Genomic DNA, 25,432 nt, shown 5'->3' on the forward strand with positions numbered 1-25,432 from the left:
AGGAAAATTGTCATGGCATTTGGAAAACAACACTTGTAACATCAAAAAAGAAAATCAATTTTTTGTTATCATAGCACTATTTTTTGAAACTAGATTAAGAAATGATGTAGTTATTTAAATATTAAATGTTATTAAAATTATACTCTACTTTCAGGTAAAGATGCAAGGCAAGAGGCTACACCATGGTGTTTTGTATATAGCTGCACAACTGCTTTGTCATACAGTTAGAAATCTGTTAGACAGGAGCTTCAGACTATTAAGGTACAAAGAAGATTTCTTCTCATTTCTTCAGTTTTTCCTTCATTTATGACTTAGCCTGCATTTTTTCCAACTCATACCAGCTACAAATTAGAGTATAAACAGAAGAGTCTACATTAAAAGAATAGGCAAAACAGGGATCATAACTATGCTCCTTATTTAGCCTTTTCAACAGTAAAACAATCCTGAAACAAGTTGGATCATCTACAAAGAAACTGCTGAAAAAGCAGCAGCTGAGCTCAGATTGGCTATAAACTGACTACCTTCCTCATCCTCCTCTATCCATCTCCTGGTCTGCTCCAAAGAGGCCCAACTTCTCCTTTCTGGTAGGCAAGCTGAATCAGGGAGCTTTTAAACAGTCCCCTGTTCAGCTCTTCCGAAGCTAATGAAGCTAAAAATGCTCCCGTATTTGGGGGCTGCTCTGCAGGAGGTGGCAGAGAGGGGTGGGAGTTAGCTGGCTGCAGACATCAGCTGAGTTTTGCCCTGAACCCTGCTGCAAGTGTGGTGTTTAGTGTGTGGGCAGGCCTCCTCTAATCCTTCTATTAATGAAAAACTGATCATAGACTAATGGGTTGTGAGCTTTGCTGGGCATTTTGCCCCCCCCCTTTTTTTTTTCTCCTTTAAAAAGGCAAAACATGCTGCTAGCTCAGCACCCCATGCTACAAACCTCTCATAATTCCTCTCTCCTCTCCCGAATTCATAGGCAAATTTCACATATTTGGTTCAGGCTAACGACCGGAGAGTTCTTGAGATTATCCCTCTCCAATCTATAAACCCACAGAGGTCCACAGACAACCACCTGTGAGGGATCATCTGGAAATATAAACCCAGGGGGCTTTAAAACTTGACGTAAAAGGTTGTTCTCCTGTGATTCTTAGGGGTTTGCAAATGGACCAAGGTTGCCCTAGAGCAGCAACTAATTAATTTAGCACCATATACTGAAAGCAAAAGGTATTTGAAACTAGCCTTATTCTTCTTTGGTATACGGTGAAGTATTACAAACCTTCAATTTCTAAATGCGGGACGTCTTTTTAATTAGGCAGTGCCTTTCACCTTTGCAGAAGCATGTTCATATCCTAGTACTTTAGAGGAGTGAAGCTGAGAAAGAAGTGCACCTTAAAACAGTTATTATTGAAAGTATTCATTGATCCTTTTCAATGAGCAAACACTGTTGGTTGTATTGCAAACCTGCCGATTAATCGCCCAGAATTTTTGCTTGTTTGTCTGTTTGCCTTGTAAGCCTACCTCACTGTTATGAGCTCGGTCTCATACTGGGTACTGACAATCAATTTTAAGGTAAATCTGGCAGAGCAAGGTAAGGAACTTGACATGGAATATAACATATTTGCTCTTCTTAAACCAGTATCATATTTTCTCCTTTAGTAATTCAAATGAGAGGATGACATGCTTACCTGTGCAGACTACATAGGCCAACACAAGTGCAATACTTAATGCACAAAAATACACAGCTCAACAGAAGGAAAAGAAAAAGGAAGAGATGGGCTGAATTATGTTTTGCTAAGGCATCCCTCACAACACATTTTTTAAAAACTCCTGTCACTTTACAGTCCTGATGCACCCTGAATACCTGGATTTCTTGATCCTGAAAAGACAAAAACGACAAACCTTACTATCAATTTCACTGCTCCCCAGAGCAGACTGGATCACGTACAGCAATGCGTCTGTCAGGCCATCACACTCCCTCATTCTTCTGCGGGCCTCCTCTCCAGCAGAGCTGACATTCCTGCAAGGCAACAGCAAGAGTCACCACCTCCCCTCCAGAAACCTTCTCGCAATTAACATACAGATAAAACAACGGTTTTCTTTTCTCCTTTCATCAGTTCAGAGCTGTGAATAATGAAGACAGCTGTGAGTGAGCTCAGGAAATGTAACACAGAGTGGAACAAATGGAAGTCATCAGGTCCACCGCAGGAAGGGGCTGAGAGGCCAAGCAGCATGTGCCCGCCGGAGCTGGGAGACTCTCAGCCTACTAAAATTTGGAGCAGCTGATCATTTCTCCATTTTTATTTTTTTTTTAAGTAGGTTTTATAGCAGTGAGCAAGCGTTTTTAAAATGTGCATATGTACATATAAATCAGACTTTAAAAAGTCTATAGAGGTTCTGCCAAAGAAATCTCCTACGATTTAAAGAGCCCAGTAGTTAGGGCTCTTAACCTGAGGAAAAAATATTATCAAAGCATAACATAAAAAACAGGGTTTCCCTTTCTCTCTCATTTTTGAGAGAACATTAATGCCGCAATCTTCTCTTTATGTTGTTACTCACAAGTTGTTTTGCATTGCAAAATTTAAAACCTTAGCTTTTTACAATTGTGTTCCTCAGACAGGGCCAGAGGGCCTTCTTAATGCATTTATAAAACCGGAATTAAAACAAAATCTACTGCATAACATTGTATGTCATAAAGTTCAAAATATTGATATATGAAGAAACTAATATGTATGAATGAGCATACATAAATAGAACCTATACTTGCTAACATCAAGTCTCCCTGAGAAAAACTGCATTCAAATTTGCATAGCATTTTTGATTTGGAAATGGGTGAATTAGCAATCTCAGGATAAGGGCAAAACTTTTCACATAGTTTTCCTTGGTAGGGGAAGACAATCCTCTGCTGAGATGGCTCATTTGTAGCTCCTCTCTCCCCACTACTAAAGTTTATACAAAGGAAGAACAGAAGAGAGCACACAGCCCTGCATACTTAATGCTGATGTATGGAAATGAAAGCGAGAGCATTAGCCCTTTGGTTTGGAAAGGAGGCAAGGCACTTTCTTCCTCTTCCACCATTTTCAATTGTCTTTGCATTAAAGATGGAAAAAGAATGAGAATCCTGGAGGGGTGGGGGTGGGGAATGAATTTTAGATGGAGGAAGGTGAGACGATTTAAGGATAGTTTTCCTTTCAGTTCTGTCTTTGCTTCTACCTACTTCATCCTGTTCAGCCTCCCCATCATCTAGGGGGGGCGGAAAAAAACAACAAAACATTTTCCTTCTCCTAAAGCACCGAAGAGTTTTCCTCATCAAACAATCTTGAATCTGGACAATCTCCCAGCCCCTACAGTGCAGGTTCCTAATTGATTCTGCTCCCTAAACACACACGACTTTCCATCTATACTCTGTATACTACAGTTGTGCTCTCTCACCCACAAGCTGCCCCAATTAATTCAATATTGTTCCCTTCACCTCTGCAGACATCCCTACAAAAAAAACATGCAGCTCAGGAGCACTAGAATGAATTCCTGTATCTCCCTAGCACACAAATTCATGCTTTCCGTCTCCTTGGGACTCGCCAGTTCACCCCACAGTACACATCAGAAGTGTGCCCTTCACAACGGCTTGCAAGTTTTGTGTTGTCTTGCTCTTCCGGCCCCCGAACTCCATACCTCTTCCCCCTCTCTCTGCTGCTGTAAGAGCAACACATGAGGAGGTCTCCTCCAGTTCATGGGGAAACCTTCTTCTGTCATCTAGGAACTGGGGTCTGGAGCGCATCAACTGGAAAAAGTCTTCCACTGTCTCTCCCTCTGAAGTAATGGAAAACTTTTGACTTCCCTTTGGGTGACAGAAATTAGAAGGTAAAATTATAGAGCATGGTCTTCCCAAAACAGTGCCTGTGCCCTGTATTTACAGGGCTGGGGACCCTGCCTAAAGTGTATTTTGAGTAGACTGCCCCCTTATTGAAGGCAACAGCTCCACCTGAAATTCCAGAAGGGCAGCACACCTAGGAAAAGCAGAGTCATGGATCTGAAAAGTGCATTGCAGGGTGGGCTGTGAGGGCAAGTGGGATTAATGGACTTCTTTTATCTGAAATTCTACTCTTCTACCCTCCAGAAAGATAGAGAGAGAGCTGCATCTAGCCCTAAAAGAATAACTGCACAAATTTCAATAGAAGGATGCTGTGCAAGTGTTCTCCCTTTTAAACAGAACTAGATTTAACAGTCTGTACTAACATAATGTGTCCAGGCTTCTTCATTTTCTGCAGTTACATGTACTGAGTGCAAGGTTTCAAAATATATAGACTTAGACACTGGTAGAAACAGAGATGTATATTCTCCCTGATTTTTTATTTAAGGTGATTTCTCCGTCTCTCTAGCATGGCTAAATGCACGTCACCTTGACTCTCCAGAGCCTGCAGACTGGCAGACTCTCAGCTCCTCTCCAAGTTCACCAGAAACTCCTGCTCACCAAGACAGCAATGCAGACAACCTTACAGTCCCTGAGCTGTGAGCTGTCTGCCTCACGCATTTCCAGCCAAAGAATATGAGGCCTTTATACAAAGTAATACAGACACACTAGGGGCACATCTTGCGCAGACAATGCATTCTTTGCCCTGTGTGGAGGAGCTGTCAAGTTCAGTTCTTCTGTTCATCATCCTTCCCCATTATGCTCCAGTTGCTTTTGTAATCAAGAAGTGGATATACTGAATTCCCATGACTGCTTTTCCTGTTCTTTTAAAAGTCTCTGTAGTTTCTGCACTGACTCATAGCTACTGCAGCCCTCCCCAGCTTCGGTGTATTTATTTACATGGGAAATAGCTTCAAAACCAAAACAAATCCAAACCTTGCAGCAACATTTCAGCTGAAATAATAATTTGATTATTTAAAAAGAAATGCATCCCATTTCACCTCTGTTGAGGAGATCATTGTTAACTGAGATCTTTCACAGAAGATCTCTAATATCACCATGTTCAGGCTATGTAATTCTGTGAAAGAGAAGCAAATTCCAAAGTTATGTGATGAGCTGTTAAAGAAAACATGCTGTCATCTTAATTTTGTTACTTCTCATTGTCAAGTTGAACACGCTGTAGCTGTCAGTGTGACAGAAGTAAGGCACAGTTTGTCACTTGTGAATGTACAGGTCAGTGTGCAAACCTTAAACTCGAGCATTAGTATTATCTACTGTTGGCAAAACGTCCCACTAAGTAAGTATGTATTACTCCACTGTCAGTCTCCAAACAGATGAAACCACATTTTATGAAATGTGGAGATACAATCCACAGGTTTTCAGGAAAAAAACCAAAACCAAAACAACTTTTCTGTTGTAAAGGCAGCCCAGCAAAAGTTTGAATCATCTGGTAAATTTTAATTCTTTGTGGAAGCTCTACTCACAGGGTGTATGTGAGGTGTAGGCTGACATTTTGAATCTAATTAACTTCAGAGGGAATCCAGTCCACACACGGATACCAAGAATACAGAGTGCTGAAGAATAACTCTCAGTTTAGTCAGAAGATCCCACTCAGACCTCCAAAAACCAGCTAACGTAAACAGGTTCTTCTCAAGAGAGGAACACGAAGGGCAGATGGGCATAACAAGAGCTCAGACCACGGCTCATCAAACTGCTATTTTATGAACAAATGGCAGGCTGATTTTGCTAATAATCTAGGAATGGAAAGAGAACTACAATAATCCAGCTTCAGTTTTATGGGAAGATGTATCACAGCTATCATGTCATCACCTGGTAACTAACAGGAGGCATGCTCCTCCAAACACACATAAGAAATGTCAATCCCTTGCTCTATGGATATGAAGCATGTGGCATAAAGGAATGTGCTGTGCAACACATACCTGACTCCTGTCAGCTCTGGCACTTACCTTACTTACTCAGTATAATTGGTGGGATCTGAGGTAGAAGAAGATGGGTGGTGCCACGTAATTTCTTACTCCTTTGGGGTCATTTTCCATGTGCTCATACAAACAGTGGTAGATTTTGAGCAATATCCTTATGACTATAGGATAACTAAGTTTACCTGCCTTATCCAGGGGAGAAACATTGAATTCTAGGGAAAGATCATCTAGAAAGCCAGTGTGCTGACAGACATGCCCTCTGGATGTGGGAATATTTAGCAAACTATTAACGTTACTCCCAGTGGCAGTTCTACAAGTCTCAAAGACAGAATTACAGTATCTACAGAAGCAAGTGCCCTCCTTGGGAGTGCTGAGGTCACATCAAGCAGTATGGCCATTCCTGTACCAACTACAGGTCTGCCTGCAGAGTGCAGTTCTCTCTGTAGTCACCTAGGATAATTATCGAGAACAAATAATCTGTATTTAGCAAAGATGAAACTGAGATGAGTCTTTCTCAAAACCCCATGACACAAAGAGAAAGCATGTTTAATTATCTAGTATAAGTAACATTTTTGCTAGGGACTGATGTGATATAAGAAAGGACAGACACAGGAAGGACAATATCCTAGACCAGGTAGTATGCAGAAGTTATCTTTGGTATGAAACTTCTGATGTGTCCAAAGCATACCTTTATTTCAAAACGTTTGTGTAAGAGGGACTAATCCCAACAGCCTCTATCTTCTTCATCCCTCTGCTTGTTATAATAGCCACCAAAAAAAAGAGATTTTTCACAGACAGCAGGTACAGTTTATATAAACCAAGAATTCAAAAAACTCCATTAAAGTTGTAGGACTTACGTTTACATTTCCCTGAGGATACCTAGCAAGGGAAAAGCCCTCAGGAGAATAATGAATAACTGAATTGCAACTGATGCACTGAACACTCATCTTCAAAACACACATATATATATGAAAAACCCAAATCCTTGCCATTGGCCTCCTCTATATGTGCTCTCTTATATGCTGCCTATTATTATTTGTCCGACTGACTAGGCCTTCTCCTTCAGGGACAGGGCCTTGTCTCAGTGGCAAGCTGGCACCCACAGTCCCATCACAGGCTGCAGACAATGGTGATGGTACTGTAAGCTGGTGTGCAATGTAGCAGATGATCATGTAAGATTATCTACTACATTTTCTGTGTACTTTTCTATAAGCATTCAAGCTCACTGCTGCAAGTGAGCTAATACAGTAACACAGACAGCAAAAAGAAGCAACCAGCACCATGCACATACCCAGCAAGTGTGCTCACAGTCATCAGCAGTGCTTTGGCAACTATACAATTTTAAGGTCTTTTTATAATGGAGTGGACCGTGAATCACATTGGCTTATCTGGAAGTATTCAGTGCAGCCATTGGACATACAGTAAATAGACGAGCTGTAGTAGTTATGGTTGCTACTGTAACTTTTAGACAAATCCTAATTTTTTTATCATTATTTGTACACTAAGACTTTTTATAATCATCCCTCAGTGTTGAAAACTAAATGAGCGGATAAGAGTAGGTATTTGCCTGACAACATAAAAGTTGAAACAAAGCAGTGAGACAAAAAATAAACAAACATGAGATGTTTCATATTCATTGTCAGGAGTTTCTAAGTGTTAGACTTTTAGTGACTACAAAATCAGCTTGTTGTTTGGAAGTAATCATAAATTAAACCAGATTTTTCAGCAACTGCTGCAGATCCTCTTTGCAATTTTGCCTGATTTGAATGACAGTTCAATGCAGTATTAGCAAGATTTGCAAGATTTCTTCTTGATATATGTTCTTAGTACCAGTTATTGCCTTCTTTATGTATAAATTGGTCTTCACAGGAGTAATAATTTATCAGTCCTGCATGTGGATTAAGAATAACACAGCTTTTGGGGCAAATTCTATCTTATTAACTAGAACAGCTCAACTGTAAAGAAGCAAGACTATTTTATATCAACAAGGAATTTGGTGGCAAATCTTTATCTCTCAGGTATTCATTTAACTTTAAAAGCATACTTTGTACTTAGAGAAACATCTGACAGTGTAATGTGGATAGAGTCTTGGTTATTAACCTTTCCATCAAATGCTATGACAATGTGATTTAGCTTTCATTATTCAGCCATACCTTTCATTTTCAAAACATCAGAGCAATTAGCCTACCAAGTCAAGCACTCAACAGGTAGCTTTTACTGCTGTGCTTCTGCATGTCCAATCCTTAGGGTAAATACACTATTTTTAATGACTGCTCTGTGTGATCTGTGAAGCAATTGACTTCTAACATAATTTTTAGCTATTGTGATCTATTTTGAGGCGATAAGTGGTTGAAAAGAACATAAGCTGCAATAAATATCATAAAAGAAACTGTCTCCCTAAAAAAACAAATGAAACCAAACAAAATTTTATGGCATAAAGTATTTTTAGTAAGGGTTCATGGTATAATCAACCATTGTCTTATATAAAAGACACAAAAATAATTCTAACTCCACTCCTCCCCTTTTGCTATGCGTTTTAATTTGAACTGCAACTTCCATTTAAATACAGTGCACAGAACCATATACAGTGTGTTCAGAAAATGTTTTCTTCCCTTGAGAAGAAGCTGCTATGGTGCAGACTCTGAAGGTCATAATGGGAACAGTTTAAAGATGTCAATGTGAAGACATTTTTCTCACCTTAGAATTGTACCATTGCCAAATGGAGCTCTATGTACGCTGAAGACCTGCTGCAGACAAGTGAGGTGTGGTGTGATACGGTCACCTCCGCCAGCAGCCACGTACCGTACTGCTGCTCACTCTTGCTCAGGGACCGAAGCAAACCCAGAGATGAGGCAAAGCAAACTTCTATTTTCAGCAGTCTTTCCTTTTTCCCCCTCATCTGAGGGAGCACAGTAAACTGGGCAATCCTAAGGCATTCGAATGGCTGCCTTTTCCACTAAAAAGCACAAGGTTGTATGAATTTAAATAAGAAGTATCAAGTATACTTCAACCATGAATCCTGCTTCAACATACACTGTACTCAGTCAATAGCACTTTGCACATCTTAGGAGGCCAACATTTGAATCTCTAATGGCAGCATCTGAACTGTTCACTGTTACCTAACTGTGCCATAACCATGGTATACAGCCTCTCACTTTAAACTCCTTTGGTCCTTTAGGACTGGAAGAATGTAAAACCAACAGCATGTTGAAAAATGTGATAAACTATAAATAATAGCAATAAAATACAGAAATAGTGGACATAGGATATGCTAGGGGGGTTCAAAAGGGCTGATTCACAATGCTGCTTTTGTACTTTGAAGATGAAATGCATAAGCAATAAGCACATTAGATAAGGGACAGATTGATTTATAATATTTATTTCACTTTTCAAAAGACTTTTGACAAGATCTCTAACAAACGTACTTTAATAAGAATAAGCAACCATGGGAAGATGCATGAGTAATTGTTAACATATAGGACATAAATGGCTAGTTCCTACAGTGGAGAGTAGTCACCAGTGGAGTGATTTATTCATAACCTATCAGAAACAGCTGATGAACAACGAAATGAAAAGTTTACTGAAGATTCTACGTTATTCAGAGTAGTAAGTTAAGTGCTAACAGGGAAGTACTGCAGGAGTTTAAAATTAATGTACATAAATGTAGTGACGTACATGGAAAAAAATATCTCATCTATTCCTGATTGTATTTACAGTATGTTGGGCTCAGAACTGATCACTGAAACCTTGGAATCATCACAGCCATCCATTAAGAGATAGCTTGATACTCAACAGCAGCCAGATGAGCAAAATGGACATAAGGCATATAACGCAAAAATATAAAGTAAACTAAAACAGGGTATGCCACTGTACACACTGTCCTTATTGTGGTGTGCAATTCTGACCAACTTAACACAAACGCTGGTACAACCACATTGTTCCCTGCACCTGAACTGACTGTTCCAGCATTGGCTCAGGCACTTCTGACCTACAGATTTGCTTGCCCCAGGATACTGCAGCTTTTAACGTTTTCATGGACGCAAGAGCAACAGAACAAATCCATGGCGAAGGATGCCACTGAGGCTGGTAAATGCAGGCATCGTGCCAGCACCCAGAGGACTGCATGGCCTGCAGGAGCGTACCCTGAGGAAGCATTACTGATCTAACTTCTTCCCTGGTTACCCACGCTGGTCACTGTGTGAACTCAAAAATAATGTATCAGAAGCTTCTGCATTGTAAAGTTGCCTCTCCTCTTTTCTGCGTTTTCCTGCTCAGATTGTTATCTCATTTAGAACAAAGTCATTGATCAGACATAAATGGTTATCCATTAACCTCATTCTACCTCTTATTTATCAGATTATTTTCTTCAAATGCTTACAAACCGCTCTGTTTCGATGTTCTTAATTGCCTTCCTCTACATTACCTGTTCAAGCAGTTTCTAAAGTATTAAAATTCAGGTTATTTGTTCAACATTTCTATGTATACTTTTCTCCTCTACTAAAAGATGAAGTCTGTACTTGTCCTGTCTAGCACTGTGGGAAAGCCTCTGTCTTCCAAGAGCTGCATTAGCCAAAATATTTCCACAAGAAAAAAAAAAAAACACTCCACTTTTCATTTTTTGTAGGCTATATTCTCAGGAAAAACTCGGCATTACAACTGCATTCATAAGCACACCTAAAAAGAAGCAGGCAAAATGCTTTAGAGTTCAGAATAAGCACCAAAGGAATATAGACTGCCTGTAAAAGACAGTAATTTACTAAGTGTTTACAAATACTATTTTGACTGTATTTATCAGCACGTTTTACACTACTGAGAGCACATTATGAAATCCTCTGAATGTAATTTCTCTAATACGATTTTCATTTTGTAAAGAAAAATCACTCTCGTTCAGCCAAAATTTTAACACACACAAGAGCTGGGGAAGAAGATTTTCTTTCATACCTGAAACTTTGGAAAAGTAATTTAGCCAACTTCATGTGTGTGAAATTTCTTGCCATCCTTTGGTATATATGACCTTGTTTTAGCTTAAGAAAAACTAGTGTTAACAAATGAGAACAGAAACTCTTGGTTTTGACAGTACTTTCCCCTGTGACTTATTCCTAATGTAGCTCATGTGCTTTTCAGATGAGCCTCTTTTCTATACGCTCAGAAATATTTTGAATGACTGAGCTGATTATGATAAAAGTTCAACTTCAGAATCCAACATGGGGCCAAAATGCATTCCTGACCTAGTTCGATGTTCTACCTGAAATTGTTTAGTCCTAGCAGGAACATCCTAGCTACAGAAGATATAGTTGTCCCTGGAGTAACAGAAAAGGACTAAACAGTTAAAAATAAGCATGATGCTTTTCGCAAACTGAGCAGTTTGCTTATTTAATAAAATTCCCAAAATATAAAATCTGTGGAAAAGTTTCACAAGTATAGTTTTTGGAATCAGGAAAAAACTGCCACCAAAACCCGCAGAAAACAGACTTTGGGTTATGCTTTTTTGAAGTTTATTTGTTAAGTATCTTGCTTTCTTAAAGGACCAGTTTGTGATCTTTTCTTCCCTCTGACAAGAAATTATGAACCCAAGAAGTTCTGAGAGTTTGTACTCTCTGGAGTCATTGTCTGCTCCATTTTAATAAGGCACTTAGAAATGGGTCTCCAACACGCTCAGAAGTCTTTGCTGAAAGAATACGGCTGTGCTACCCTACAGAAGGAAAAGGGAAAGTGACCTGAAGCTCAGTGTCTGTATTTAAACTTTCTCAGTCAATTGACTGTCTTGTATTCCAGTGAGTCTCAACTGTTGTCCATTCATTCTCTTAACTGTTCATTATAAAAGAAAAGTGTGTTTTAATTAGTAAATTATAGCTCCCTATCTTGCTGATGTTATTACTTGGGTCTCCTTTTTGGTTCATATGTACAAATGAAACATGAAGGAGTCAATCTCCCACACAAAACAGGCAGCTTAAATATCCACTGAATAGTCTGTTACGTAGGAAGAAAGTCCATATGCCAAATAGATGCATTGGCTGTGTATTTGAAGGACCTCCTAAAGTTTTAGTCACATGAATTCAGTTGAGGACAACCAAGCCTGTGCAGTAAAAAGCCCTGTGGCACCACTGTCAAATTCCTTCTAAAAGATGATGCAAAAAGACGTATCTGAGACTTAGGTATAAAACCAGTTATCTTACAGTAAACTGGGTGGACAATTACATTCCCAAATAAGTAGACGCTTTGAAATGATGACAAGATAAAATGATACCTCCTCCTAGCTTGAGGATATACCAATGTGAGCGCGTGCCTATGCAAACATGAAAGCTGTGTCTTAAGAAAAAAGAAAAATAGAACTTATTTCATAGATATTAACTCAGAATAGCATTTGTTTGTGAAAGCAAACTACTTTAAAACTTGGGACAGGATTTCACGACACTGTCGCTTTGGTTTCTTACTCTGTGTTAGACAAGCATTCTACTTGGGCTAAGTGACAATTCAGATGTGACTTTCCAGCTGTACAAGTATGAAAATAAATAATTGCGTTCTGGGTTCCATTTTGACAAAAAAAAATATCTATTTTTTATGTTCTAATTTTCACTTTTGCATTTGTTATGCTGATTTTTAAATTTACATTGTTCTCACTAAGCCAAAACAAAGAGTTTTGATTCAGGTATTATAATATATTGCATATTCCTCTCACACACTTCAGTAGGCACCTAAGCTCAGTAAGTCTGTTTGCATGTGCCCTTGAGTTTGAAACATTTACAAGTATTACTAGTAATGCACTTTCTCTCAGGTCTTATTAAATCAAAATACTGGAAAGTTATACAGTTCTTTTGCTTTGGTTTTAGAATCAAGTGAAAAAAGATCATCACCCAAATCAGACCATAAACAATGTAAATAGTTATATTGAGCAGAGTTAACAGTCTGAAAATCCTATGAATAAAGATGAGGTTCCAGAAAAAAATATATGACTTGTAATAAGCAATCTTATCAACGTGGAGGAACAAACAAACAGGATCATGATTGTTTAAGTCAAATGATTCCCCTAACCTACAAAGCAATCTCCCTGTCACATCTGAGTTCCAAGTGCCTTCCTGCATCTAATTTACAGTCTTGAAAAAACATTATCAGTGCAGAGCCTTGAGAAGAAGGGATGGTAAAACAGCTTTGGTTGTTGACTAATCAAATGAGCACAATTAATTATAACACCAATCGGTTCATTACATTATTAGGTTCATCTCATTCATCAGCTACTTACAAATTTTTATACCGAGGGTAAGAAGTCACAAAGCAGAACACTCATTAGAATATCAGAAAGTATTAAACACTACTCTTGAATGAAATAAATTAAGTTGCAGCATATCATAGAGAAGTAGTCAAATGCTTTTCAACTGTGTGTATACTGGTACTCTCGGTGAACTGACTGCTATGGACATTTGTGTGGCTAGAGTCTCTCTCCAAACTTGAGAGGCCTCTTTCTTGTCTACCAAACTGAAAATCCTTAGAAATGCTGTCTTATCTCTCATTTCTCCCCGTTCCTAATCTAGACTAGTTACTAGTGTATTAGTTTTATCTTTTGTTTTATGGTCTATATTACCGGCACTTCACAGTTTTCAGTTAGGCATCTCAAAATTCATTTATTATTTGCTTATGTTATTTCTTTCTAGTCACATAATTCATTATACGACACTGTTCCTGTGAAATTGCATTTTACTATTTCTAGAACAATCTCTCCCCTCAATTTTCTTCTTATTATGCTTTAGCTCCATTAAAAACATCAAGGTATCTATGCTGCTTCCCACTCACAATGTTATGATTTTTAAAGCTAAATACCTGTAAAAAAATCTCATTATCATAAATTGCCTAATTGTAAAAAAAACCCAAACCAACAACATAATGTGATGCATAATAAATTATAATTCGTATGCTTTGGCTAAATGTGCCTTCAGCATAAGAAATAAATATTTATGTTCACGTCCTATTTTCATGACCGTTAACCTGAAATTGCCAGAGTGTGTATCCTACCTCATATTATGTCACTTCATCATATCTCCAAGCGGCTTTATGTGCATACTGAGAGATGATGAAAGAACTGACCCTCTAGCGTGCCCTTCAGCCTAATGAGTCATTGTGCATCATTGCTGCTTGAAATAACCTGTAAAAAAAGAAGGGAATCACTCTACTACAACCCTACTTATCTCCACCTAGTCCATGCCATATAAAACGATGAACAAACACTCTCTGCTACTAGCACTATTGTCAATGCTCTCTGCCCCTTTAGTGTATACCCCAGGGGTGGTGTCTGACAACTCGGCTCTCCTGCCGAAACGAACGTCTTACAAAACCCTACGCTGCCCTGTCTCAGTGCCTGACTCTGCTGTATGTCACAGTGATTGCTTAGGGGACAGAGACTGTTTACTGTCCAAGATTTCATTTTTCCCTTTTCATTTTAAGACATACCCTTTGAGTCAATTCACTTGTTCCTGTTAAACTAAACACCAAATTCAAACTTCCCATTGGTGCCTCAAGATGCTCATGAAACTCTTGCATGAATAGCAGGCTCTCTTCTTCCACTTTGTCATTCATTTTGCCAAGAAATGCACTATTATGCTTCCCATCTGCAAATGTATACATTATGTTACTGTATTTACTTCATCCTGATTCTTTGTATAAATTGAACCAAAGCACTTGTATGCAGTGAAAGAAGAGGACAAACAACGCCCCCACCCCTGCCCCTTTCCTCCCTGCAGAAAACTGACTTTGCAGGAGCTGTGGGTATCTAACTGAGTAAAGGCTTCTGCAGAATCATTGTGTTCTTTATCCCATAATAATTTTTATGCATCCTGTTTCTATCAAATCTCACCTTACATAAGGGTTTTACTATACATTCTTTGGGCCAAGGGGCAAAGTGCATTTGTTTTAAAAACCCGTATCAAAGAAAGAGTTGGGGAAGAATTATGGAAACTGAACAACCGAAGTTGAGAACTGGTTTCAAGTATAAAGTTACTGATGCTGTGGCAACCTTCACTCCCAATCTCTTGATAATTATTCCTAAATTAAGGTATTTCTGCAGCTGTGATTATTCATTAGTTGACAAATAAGCATCCCCTGAGTGACAGATACTCAGCACCATCCAACCTGCTCCCTTGTGAACTGCTGTTACAACACACCCAGGGTACAAACTTCACCTCAACACAGTGCTTTGACTGCAGCGGTGTTATGCCTGGCAAGTTTAATACTTTGTATGCTTTGTGCGCCAGTCAGAGACCAAATTAGCTAAAAGATAATTACGGCTTATGAAGGTGTCTGTTCTTTTATGAATAAACACTCATTGTAATTTTTTAATTATTATTTTACCATTCTCAGTTAATTGTCAGTTACTCAACAACATAGCTTCCTCTGGTATAGTGCAAACCCAGTTCCCAGAACTACAGTAAAATTTCCTGTATTAGGTATAAAAGTGAAAATTATTTAACACAGCTTTTGGAGGTTCAGTGCTTATTTCCCAGCACAAAGATTATTTCCATTGCCAAATCTTGCTGAAATAAATATGCTAATATCAAATACTAGTGGATTATTATTTTTTCTTCCTGAACAGGTGGCTCTGGTAAAACGACACTCCATCAAGATGGTAACTGCATGAATCAAGTATCGTAACGTTCCAGTTCCTTGTGCTTGAGTTATCTTTCTGCTTAGAGCAGGAGGGATACAGAAGGCTCATGTGACTGTAACGATAAACTACCTGTCTGTTTTGTATGAGATGATTCATTTACAGACACTGCACTAAGAAAGTCAGAATGACCCTGCAATTTATTAATTATGATTAAAGTTGTTCCTACCACTTCTGTATTTTTTTATTTACCTATTTTTTTACATACCTACCTACTCACCTGCCAGCTTTACATACCAGGCTATGGCCCAGGACCCCTCAGCAGCAGAGCCTCGAGCCCTGTCCCTGTGACAGTGATGCTGCAGCAGTGCTGGACCCCAGCCCAGTTTCTGGCTTGTTGTTTAGATTTCCTGCCTCGGCCTTGGACCTGGCTTGATCCCCTGCTGTCATCTGATGCTCCCTGGAGTGCCAACAGGACCCACGGATTTCCCTCCAGCTCTGCTCCCCTGGACTGAGCCCCCTGTGAAGTCATTGCCTGTCCATGTCGCAGCCACCCTCACCTTCCATCTTGCGGAGCCTGGGGAGCAGCCCTGCTCCTATTGCTCCCTGACCCAATTCGTTAGTTAGCTGACTCTCAGGTTTGCAACACTGGTCTCGATATTCCTTCTCTTTCCACCCCTAAAGCCACTGAAGACTGAGCAGCGCTTTTGGTTAAAGGTCTATTATTCTGAATGCCCTAATACTTGTGTACTTAACTGGACTAGGCTCAACTTCATTGACCTCCACAACTGTGAAGTATATGGTCTCCATCTGAGATCCCCTGAATCTCAGCTCCTCAATAAACCTAAAGCTATAACTATGTCATGTTTAAAATCAGCTGTTCATGTAATTTTATGTATGCACAGACTGGAAGGTCACATCAGTTTCCTATTTTCCTCTTCATCCTGTGGATTTTGTCATATGGGATCTTACAACACTGAGGGCCCTACACCCTCTCATACCATGTGGACTACAGGTACTGGAGGGGCCTCAGCCGAGGCTCAGCCTCTCTTCTCTACTGGCATCAGGATCAGATGATGACTTGGGCTTTGCTGGGTACAAGCACCTCTCCCTGCATCCTCAGAGACTGGCAGCAGGTAAATGTCCCTCTGAGCACAGTCCTGGGAGCAGACTTCTTCGCTGTGTGAAACCACACCAATGTTTAGATGAAGACAAGAGCCATACACCTGCCTCCAGAAACACCCACTGGCACCAATGGGTGCTGCCTAACACCGCAGGAATACGCAGGCATTGTATGGAAACCTCTACTGGAGGAAGTTTATAGAAAAGTTATTTGCATTTCATATGCAGTATTTATCCTACACTAACCTCCTCTGGGAACACATGGTGTACTCTGACCAGTGTTCACAGGGAGAACTACTGAGAAACAACTGTTCTGCAGTTCTTTGCTTTCTGCCCTTCCATTCGTAGGCAAGTGTCTCTAAGACAAAACTCTTGGTTACAACACTCAAGCTGTAATGCAGATTCAGCTTCAATTTAATCTTTAAGCCTACTTCTCACCAGCCTTATCTGCACTCTTACCATTTTACCTAAATGTTGCCCTCAACGTCATGGCATTAAGCCATGCAACACCACTGTCATGAATGTCATCTGCTTTCTGAGAATCTCCATGGATAGCAGCACCCTGGCAGAGGGAAAACACGAACCTCAGTGTTGTTTACCCACACCTCTGCCAGCCAGTAGTCCTGCTGTGACGGCTGCAGCCAAAGCCACTTGAATACATGCAGGTGAATTCTGGAATCTCAGTCCACACAGGAAATGTTTTCTCAGAACATGCTGAATTACACCAAGCTGTTTAACATTTATAACTCAGACAGCAAAACGTCATACACCTGCCTTTACTATTTGCTATAGCCTCTTGCAGTAATAATTTTGTGACGTTCAGTATGCCTCCCTCCCACTTCCCCCAAATTAAAGTGGTTTAGACTACTTAGGTCTTCACTTTACACATTTATAACCCAAACTCCACTTCAGGAGTGGCATTACAACCTGCCCCAGAAGACAGGCAGCCTGTCATACTGTAAACTTATTTTAGAAATCTACTCTGTTAACTGAACAAAGCATGACAGCCAAAAAACACCGTGGTGCTGGAAAAGTTGATTGCTACTATTAATAACCAGAAAGAACAGCAGTAACAAGCATAAACCATAAAACTACTTCAAAGATCAAGTGCAACCATCTTTGTTTATTTAGCCCAATGATGAAATCACTCTGAAATAAAAAGCAAAGAGTTCTGGAATTATTGCAGTATACAAGTTCAGAGATCTCCAGAAATATATGGAGGCATCAATGAGATTGAAAAATAACACCTAAATGTTCCAAAGTTATATTATTAGTTAGGAAAGTTAATTAATGAAAATTCCACTGGCTTTCCCCTATCTCCATTCCTTCAAAAACTATATTATTAATATTTTGCATAGAATGTTGAAGTTTGACCCCAATTTTGAGGGGATTTGACTGAATTTACAGACTTTCAAGTGGCACTTTAGACACTGTGCATGTAATGGTCAATATTTTTTATCTGAATACAATTTCATCTTGAAGTAAAAAATTACGCACAGCAACTTACTACTGCAATTCTGAGATTGCTTATTTAAATAAACATCGTGTTATGTATGTCCAATACCGTAACTATGCATTTCAATTTAAAATCCCATCAAAATCCCACTTACTAATTCACAGAACTTTATTTACTTCATAAGCTATTGTATGACTTAGTTTTAACGAAAATTAATACAAACCAAATGAACACATTAACCTACACTACTGTAATACAAAAAAAAAATATTTCAAATACAAATCTTTCTCTAGCTATTTGGCTGATGTTTGAAGGTAATCACACTTGCAATTGCTAATCAGTTCATCATTATGAATTATAAAATACTTCACAGAACAGTATGATTAGAAACTCAAGCACTGAAAACTTAAGTTAATACCCAAATTAAGTTGGCCTCTGCAACTGCAATTCAGTCTTCTTTTACAGAATGATCATCATGCATTGTCTACACCATCACTTTTCACCCCCGTAGGACTCATGCCACATCCACTGCACAGGATGGACTTAGCTGGTGGGAATCAGTTACCCTGCAGAAGGGGCTGTTCCCCTTTACACTGCTTGCCTCTGTCCACAAGTACTCCACGACCAGAGCAGGGGAAGAGAAATAATGGCCCTGAGACAGGGAAGGAGGCAATAAAATTTTGTTCTTCTTGAGATTTTGTTTCAGAGCTTGCAATTCCTGTATTCCTTGCTTTCCAGGGACATGAAACTCTGGAGTTACTGACAGAATCTCAGAAATACTGGTTGGAAGGAACGCATGGGAAGTCAACCAGATCCAGGCTGCTGCCTGAGGAATGACTACCATCAACACAAGACCAGGTCAGTGTTTTGTTAGAGAGCCCTGAAGACATCAAAGGATGAACATCCCACCACCTCTCTGCTCCAGTGTTGCACTACCTCCCTGATAAAGCATAACTCCTAATTTGAACCTTTTAAGCTGAAACTTGTGACCTCTTCCCTACACCCTCTCCAGATTCTGAGCATCTCTGTTGAACTGGGTGGGCCCAAAAACAGACACAGTATTGCAGAGGTGGCCCAACCAGTACCAAATAAAGTGAGAAAATCTTCCATGGACCTGCTGGCCACAGATGTATCCCAGTCTACCACACGCATGATGAGAACATGTTGTTGTCTCATGTTTGGCTTTGTGTAATCTATAAACTCCAGCTCCTTTTCAAAAGGAATGCTGCTCAGCCAGAGAGTTTCTAGCCTGTACTGAGAAAACGCTCAATAAAGTGACAGTATATTGCATCAGTGCTCTCCCTTCATGCACATGGCCAAAGACTTTATCACAGAAGGCAACTGTACTCATTAAGCATGATTTACCACTGGTAAATCTATGCTGACTGTTCCTCCTTCACATGTTTGGCAATGCATTCCAAAACCTCATGCTCCGTGGTTTTTCCAGGTGTTCTCGTTTCAGCTGGGATACAGTTAATTTTCTTCTTAGCAGCTGGTGCAGTGCTGTGGTTTGGATTTGGTGTGAGAACAGCCTTGGTAGCACACTGATGGTTTTGGTTGTTGCTGGGTGATGTTTATACTAAGTCAAGGACTTTTCAGTTCCTTGGGCCCTGCCAGCGAGAGGGCTGGAGGGGCACGAGAAATTGGGAGGGGACACAGATGGGACAGGTGACCTCAACCAGCCAAAGACATATTCCATACCATGTGATGTTGGTATGTGATGAAGAAGAAGGAAGCTGGGGACATTTGGCATTATGGTGTTTGTATGCCCAAGGAACCATTAGGCATGATGGAGCCCTGCTCTCCTGGGGGTGGCTGAACGCCTGCCTGCTGATGGGGAGTGGTGAATGAATTCCTTGTTTTGTTTTGCTTGCATGTGTGGATTTTGCTTTACGTATTAAACTGTCTTTATCTCAAACCACAAGTTTTCTAACTTTTACTCTTCCAATTCGCCTCCCCATCCCACTCTGGGGAGAGTAAGTGAGCAGCTGTGTGGTGGTTAGTTGCTGGCCAGGGTTAAACCACATCAAACTCTGGGTTTGAGGTAAAGATGGTCCCCAGACTGTCCTTTTTGTTCTCCTCAACGACAGATTAATTTTTAGCTTTCCTCTAGCTCTCAGACACTTCCCCCAAACACCAGCATGATAGGTGATTCACAACTGTATTGACCAGCTTCTCTTGCAGCACCTTTGGGTAAATCCCATCCAGTTTCATGGATCTGAATATATGTTTTCTCCAGATAGTCCTTAATCTACTGCTTGCCCATTGCTGCTTTCTCCTTCCCCTTCCTAAAACATGCTTAAAGGTACACGAGTCTAGAAGTTGGATTTGCCTGGTAAGACTGAGGTACAAAAGGTGTTGAGTTCTTCAGTTTTTTTCCCATTTGTCCATCACTAATTTGTCTTCTCCATACATCAAGGGACTTGCATTCCCCTCAACTAACTTTGGCTTTGAGAAGAATCCCCTGCTGTGATCCTTTATGTCTCTAGTTAGCTCCAGCTGGGCTTTGATCCTCCTCATTTCATCCCCAAGTGCAGAACCAAGGCTTTTCATACTCCATTGTTCTGGTCTCCTCTCCCTGGTGCTTCATGAAGCTTTCTGTTTACTTGAATGAGCCTTCTGCCATAATGTTCTATAGAACAGCGTGGTTTTTTCCTATGTTCTCAGTGATTTATTTTTTTTTACATGCAGTGAGCACCCTTACCCTGTGAAGCAGCTCCACAGAGGATTCAAAATCCATTGAATTTATGACTGCCATGGGTACACTGGTGCTGCTATCAGGAGGAATGATCAAAGCATAGGCAGGTATGGTGAACAATCAAATTTAAAAAGGAAAGTATGACACTACACTTGAGAATAACGATCTAAATGTATAGTCCAGGCCCACAGGAGGTTTATATCAAATGCAACAGTCCGTACTGCTGGCTGAACATGCTGATGCAAAGCTGCTGCAGGTACATCTACCCAGTGCTGCAAGTCAGCCTTCCAGTTTGTACTGGATCTGGCTGAGGTCTATATGAACCCTCGTAGTGCTTTGTACTGGTAGCTAGAAAGGTGGTGATAACACACCAGTGTTTTGGCTACTGCTGAGCAGCGCTCACAGCACCAGGGCTGTCTCTTGAACCTTCCCCCCTGCACTTGTAGGCTGGGGGTGGGCAAGATCTTGTGAGGGGACACAGCCAGGACCAAAGTGACCAAAGAGGTACTCCATACCATATGATGTCTGCTCAGATACAAAAGCTAAGCTTTCTGGAGAAGGAAGGCTGGGGGACGACGACACTCATTATTTACGATGTTTGTCTTCTGGAGCAAGCACTACTTGTTGACTTCCAACAAGTGAAGAAGCACACCTGCTTCCTGGGAGGTGGCCTAACATTGAATGCTAATGGGAAACAGAAAATAAAATCTTTTGCCTTCCTTTGCTTCCACACACATGGCTTTTGCTTCATTCAACTGCCTTTATCTTGACCCACAAGGGTTTTTTTCCATCTTATCCCCCCACCCTTCTGCCGAGGAGGTGAGCGATAGAGCGGTTTGGTGGGCACCTGGTGTCCAGCCAAGGTCAACCCACCACACAGTTTGACTGCTGACATCATTCCTGTTTCCTGCCCGAGTATCACGGACTGACAACAGCAGTATTACTTTGACTGAGACTGAGTTGTGCTGAGGCCATAAAATTCATTTCACACAAACTATGAAAAGAGCAGAGCAAACTCCAAACTGGCATCTGCTGGAAACCCTTCTGATTCTCACTGCAGATTCTGAGGATGAAAAAGTATTTATTGTTGATAAGATCTGTTAAACATTTATTTTTTACTGCACACACGAACTTCACAAAATAAACAGCACAAGGACAGACCTCCAACAGAGAGGAGTAAATGTGAAATGACTAAGCAGGAAAGGAATGAATAAGCTTAGATGCCTGCCAGGAGTCACATTCCCAAAACCGCTCCATGTCTGCACCAAGGAAAACTCCAGCTGTTCAGAAGTCATTGTAAACATGATCAATCTCCTTCTTTCTTTCTTTCCACAAGAACAAAAAAGAAGGAAAGAAAATGTACTGTTGGTATTACTGGGAACCACGAAGAAAACTGTTGATAGTTTCACTATTACCTTCATAATACATTCCTGCACTTGATTTAAGAAGGGGAGCCATTAGGTTAGCAGGGCTTATAAGGAGCAATGGTAGTCAATTATTTTTAATGTGTGGCAGCTACCTCTAAGGTTTTTGGTAGATGAAGGCCAGTACATGACAGTTATCAAAGTATTAAATATATTACAGTTCCTGCATATTTGATTTTACCTATTATGTCTGATAATACCAGACATGGTTTGCATCAGCATCCCCCAAACTCTCTGTGTACTAACTCTAAAATAATGTGAATGCCCTTATACAAAGTATGAGATATTTACTTTGCTAAAGGATGATCAATTAAAATTCTCACATACTTGTAGAAGAGGAAACAAAAATCCTATCTAGGGATTACAATAGTTTAACTTTGTAAACTCTAAATCTTTATAGAGTTTACAGTATAAAGATAATTTACAATAACGATCTACCCAAGCCCCTGAAAAATGGCTTACTACATAACACATCTACCAGCAATAAAACATAATGATAGGGCTCATGCTATGAAAAACTAACATTTGTTTACATAAATTAGCCCCCATTTAGTAATTACACTGTATGTCTCCCATAAGGTCAAGAAAAATGTAACCCTGGCAGAAGCAATACTGTATGCATTATAGTCTAGACAGAGATATGTTGGAAAATTATGCGGGATAATAAATCAGGTTACGCATTCCATGTGTTTCATGATATGTGGAGCCACGATTCTAGAATAAAATGTTTGTCCTAATTCAGTCACTTTCCACTTTCTTAAAAGAAATACTACCAACTGCTGTTAATCAGGCCAAGGAGTACCGAATAAAGGAAGTGTATAGCTGTATAAACAGAGAGAAACACCCACACAAATGCACACACGTCTTTCTTTGCGGCTTATTAGCAAGAAATTATATATTTTCATGATAGATAATAATTATATCAAAGTATTTAAAGTACCTATATATTTGGAGGAGTAAATGGTAAAAGAAACTGATTATTTACAGGTCATTTGTGTATACACAAATGTGACATACAGCAGTAGTATGCCTCTAAACAACCACTACTTCATTTAGGTGCCTAGTAAAACAAGCAAGCTAGGACAAGTAATAAATTGCTTTTATAACCAAAGGAAGCTGACTGATTTCCCTAAACTCCTACAAGGTGGAGATGCTGCCTACTTAACTTTGGATACCTCAGTTTTCTTGATCAAAACCCACACAAAAACCCCCTCTCAATAATAGCAATTAAAAAAAAATATTCTGAGAAATCTGATGTTAATTTTGTGCTCAAAGACACAGTTAACTTTTCTACAATCTCATTGAAGGCAAAACCAAAATTACCAGGCCTCTCAAAAGTAAAGCCAAAACAAAACAAAAAAAACCTGAACACATTGTTCCTGTAAAAGCAATTAAAAATTCCCACATTATTCCTGTAAATCACGTAAAATTTCAGTTCAGTAAAAGGCATCATTCATGTGAATTTCTCTCTCTCTCTCTCATTTCAGCATTCCAGTGCAGCTACGCTCCAGCTGATATTGCTGGTGGACCTGTTGTCCTCAGTAACCTCTGCAACCTAGTGACAGGGAAGAGTGACATGATGTGAGCGAAGGAGGACTATACTGTGTTAAAGACAGATAATGTCTAGCACAGAAGACATCATCCTAGTTACATCACTGTCCTTCATGTGACGTTAAATGAAGCTGCACCTTCCTTCATAAATTTGTCCCATTTGATCCTTTTCTTGTTCACAGCAAATATTCATACAAACTCGGAAATGTTTGTTTCCGCCACTTGGTCATGCTTGTAGGTGAATGTAAACAGAACCATTACTCTCTGCTGTGCTCCCTTTATCACATGATCTATAAAAAGGATGACCTCCCACCCCATCCATCCAGTTTGTTAACTAAATACAAGATCTCCATTGTTTCTGTGAGGTTATGAAACTTAAAACACTTCTGAGGCACAAGCTGTGCCCACAGCCGGGCAGCATTAGCTCTACTCGTTGACTGCAAGTGCTCACCTGAGCAGCCTGGAATGTAACCAGACTGTGAGCACAAGCAGCTAACTGTAACACATAAGTAACTAGCTAAAGTACAAACAATATTGTGCATTTTCTTGTATTTGCACAGATTAGAAGACACTCCTTTGCATAAAGTCTGGCAACCAAAGACAGCAGGTATCAATCAAAATCAATTTGACCAGTCTACTGAAAAATGTCCTCAACATGGATTAATTACAGAAAGTGAACATAGGGAATTAAATGGTATCATTTAAAAAATAAAATATTTTATTTTCTATTTTATTATGTAATTTTACTTCATTAGGGAATAATAATAATAAAAAAACAACCAACACAAAACACCCACATTTGTATATGGACATTATTTACATGGTCCCCTTTCATGACCACCTCCTTTGAAACACTCTCCAAGTAGTGTACTTCTGTGCATAGTAAATCAGACATAAAGATGGATGAATGACAGCAGGGGAAGAGGAGGAGTTATTTCACAATGTTACTGTCCTTCAAGAGAAAGCGCTGAAGCTGTAACCAACTAACTATAATAAATGAGTACCTGTCAAAAAGAAATGAGCTGTGAAAGTAAAAAAGCTACACTAGGACGAACACTTCAGAAGTACTTTGTCACGGAAATCCTCTGTATGCAGTGTGCAATCCTAGATAAAATACTATCAGGCAGATGTTAAATGTTTTCATAATAGTACATGCAGATGCATTTAAAATACAGGACTATTACTGTATTTTTTAAAAAAGAATGTGTTCTTTCTTTCCAAAGGAAACTTTCTCAACAGTAGTAACTTGAAAATACAAAGCTAATTTAGGGAAGGAAACAGAAAAATACTCCAAAGCCCACAAGCCCCTATCATCTTTGTTTAACTAATTTTTAAAGAGGAAAGCCTTCCATCCTGCCTGCCATATCACAGAGAAACCTAGCCCAGACTTTGCTAGCAGAAAACAGGAAAATCGTCTCATCCAGTTCTGTTGTTGCCTTGCTGAGGCAGTGTCCACAAGGCTGTGTGCGTATCAGTGAGAAGCTATAGCTGGAAATCAGCATCACCTTGCCCTAGCTTTGAACCCTCTCATTCCAATGTGTGAGTGTCTGCATAACGTCCAGAGATATATTCAAACTGGATAAACCTGATGAAACTTAATTAGTGATGTGCATCACATGCCTTTTACTTTAGTATTTATAAAAGTCTCAATTTACCCCCAAATTAGGTGTCCACTTTGCTATTCCTCTCAAGAACGGGGGAAATCCATTTGATTGCAAGTGATGGGGTTCATCTTTCTTTCTCAAAGTATTCTTACT

At 39.7% G+C, this 25,432-nt stretch overlaps 1 protein-coding gene across 7 annotated transcripts in view; it reads right to left on the bottom strand.

Annotated features, from left to right (window-relative positions):
• CTNND2 (catenin delta 2) overlaps window positions 1-25,432 on the bottom strand; it is a 681,093-nt gene that overhangs the window by 100,798 nt on the left and 554,863 nt on the right. For all 7 annotated transcript variants that reach the window (XM_056332605.1, XM_056332606.1, XM_056332603.1 and 4 more), the window contains one exon: window positions 1,885-2,002. In XM_056332605.1, the coding sequence (XP_056188580.1) occupies window positions 1,885-2,002 (118 nt within the window). The remainder of the gene's footprint in view (window positions 1-1,884; window positions 2,003-25,432) is intronic.

The sequence above is a fragment of the Falco biarmicus genome, chromosome 3, assembly GCF_023638135.1.
Source record: "Falco biarmicus isolate bFalBia1 chromosome 3, bFalBia1.pri, whole genome shotgun sequence".
Taxonomy (NCBI): domain Eukaryota; kingdom Metazoa; phylum Chordata; class Aves; order Falconiformes; family Falconidae; genus Falco; species Falco biarmicus.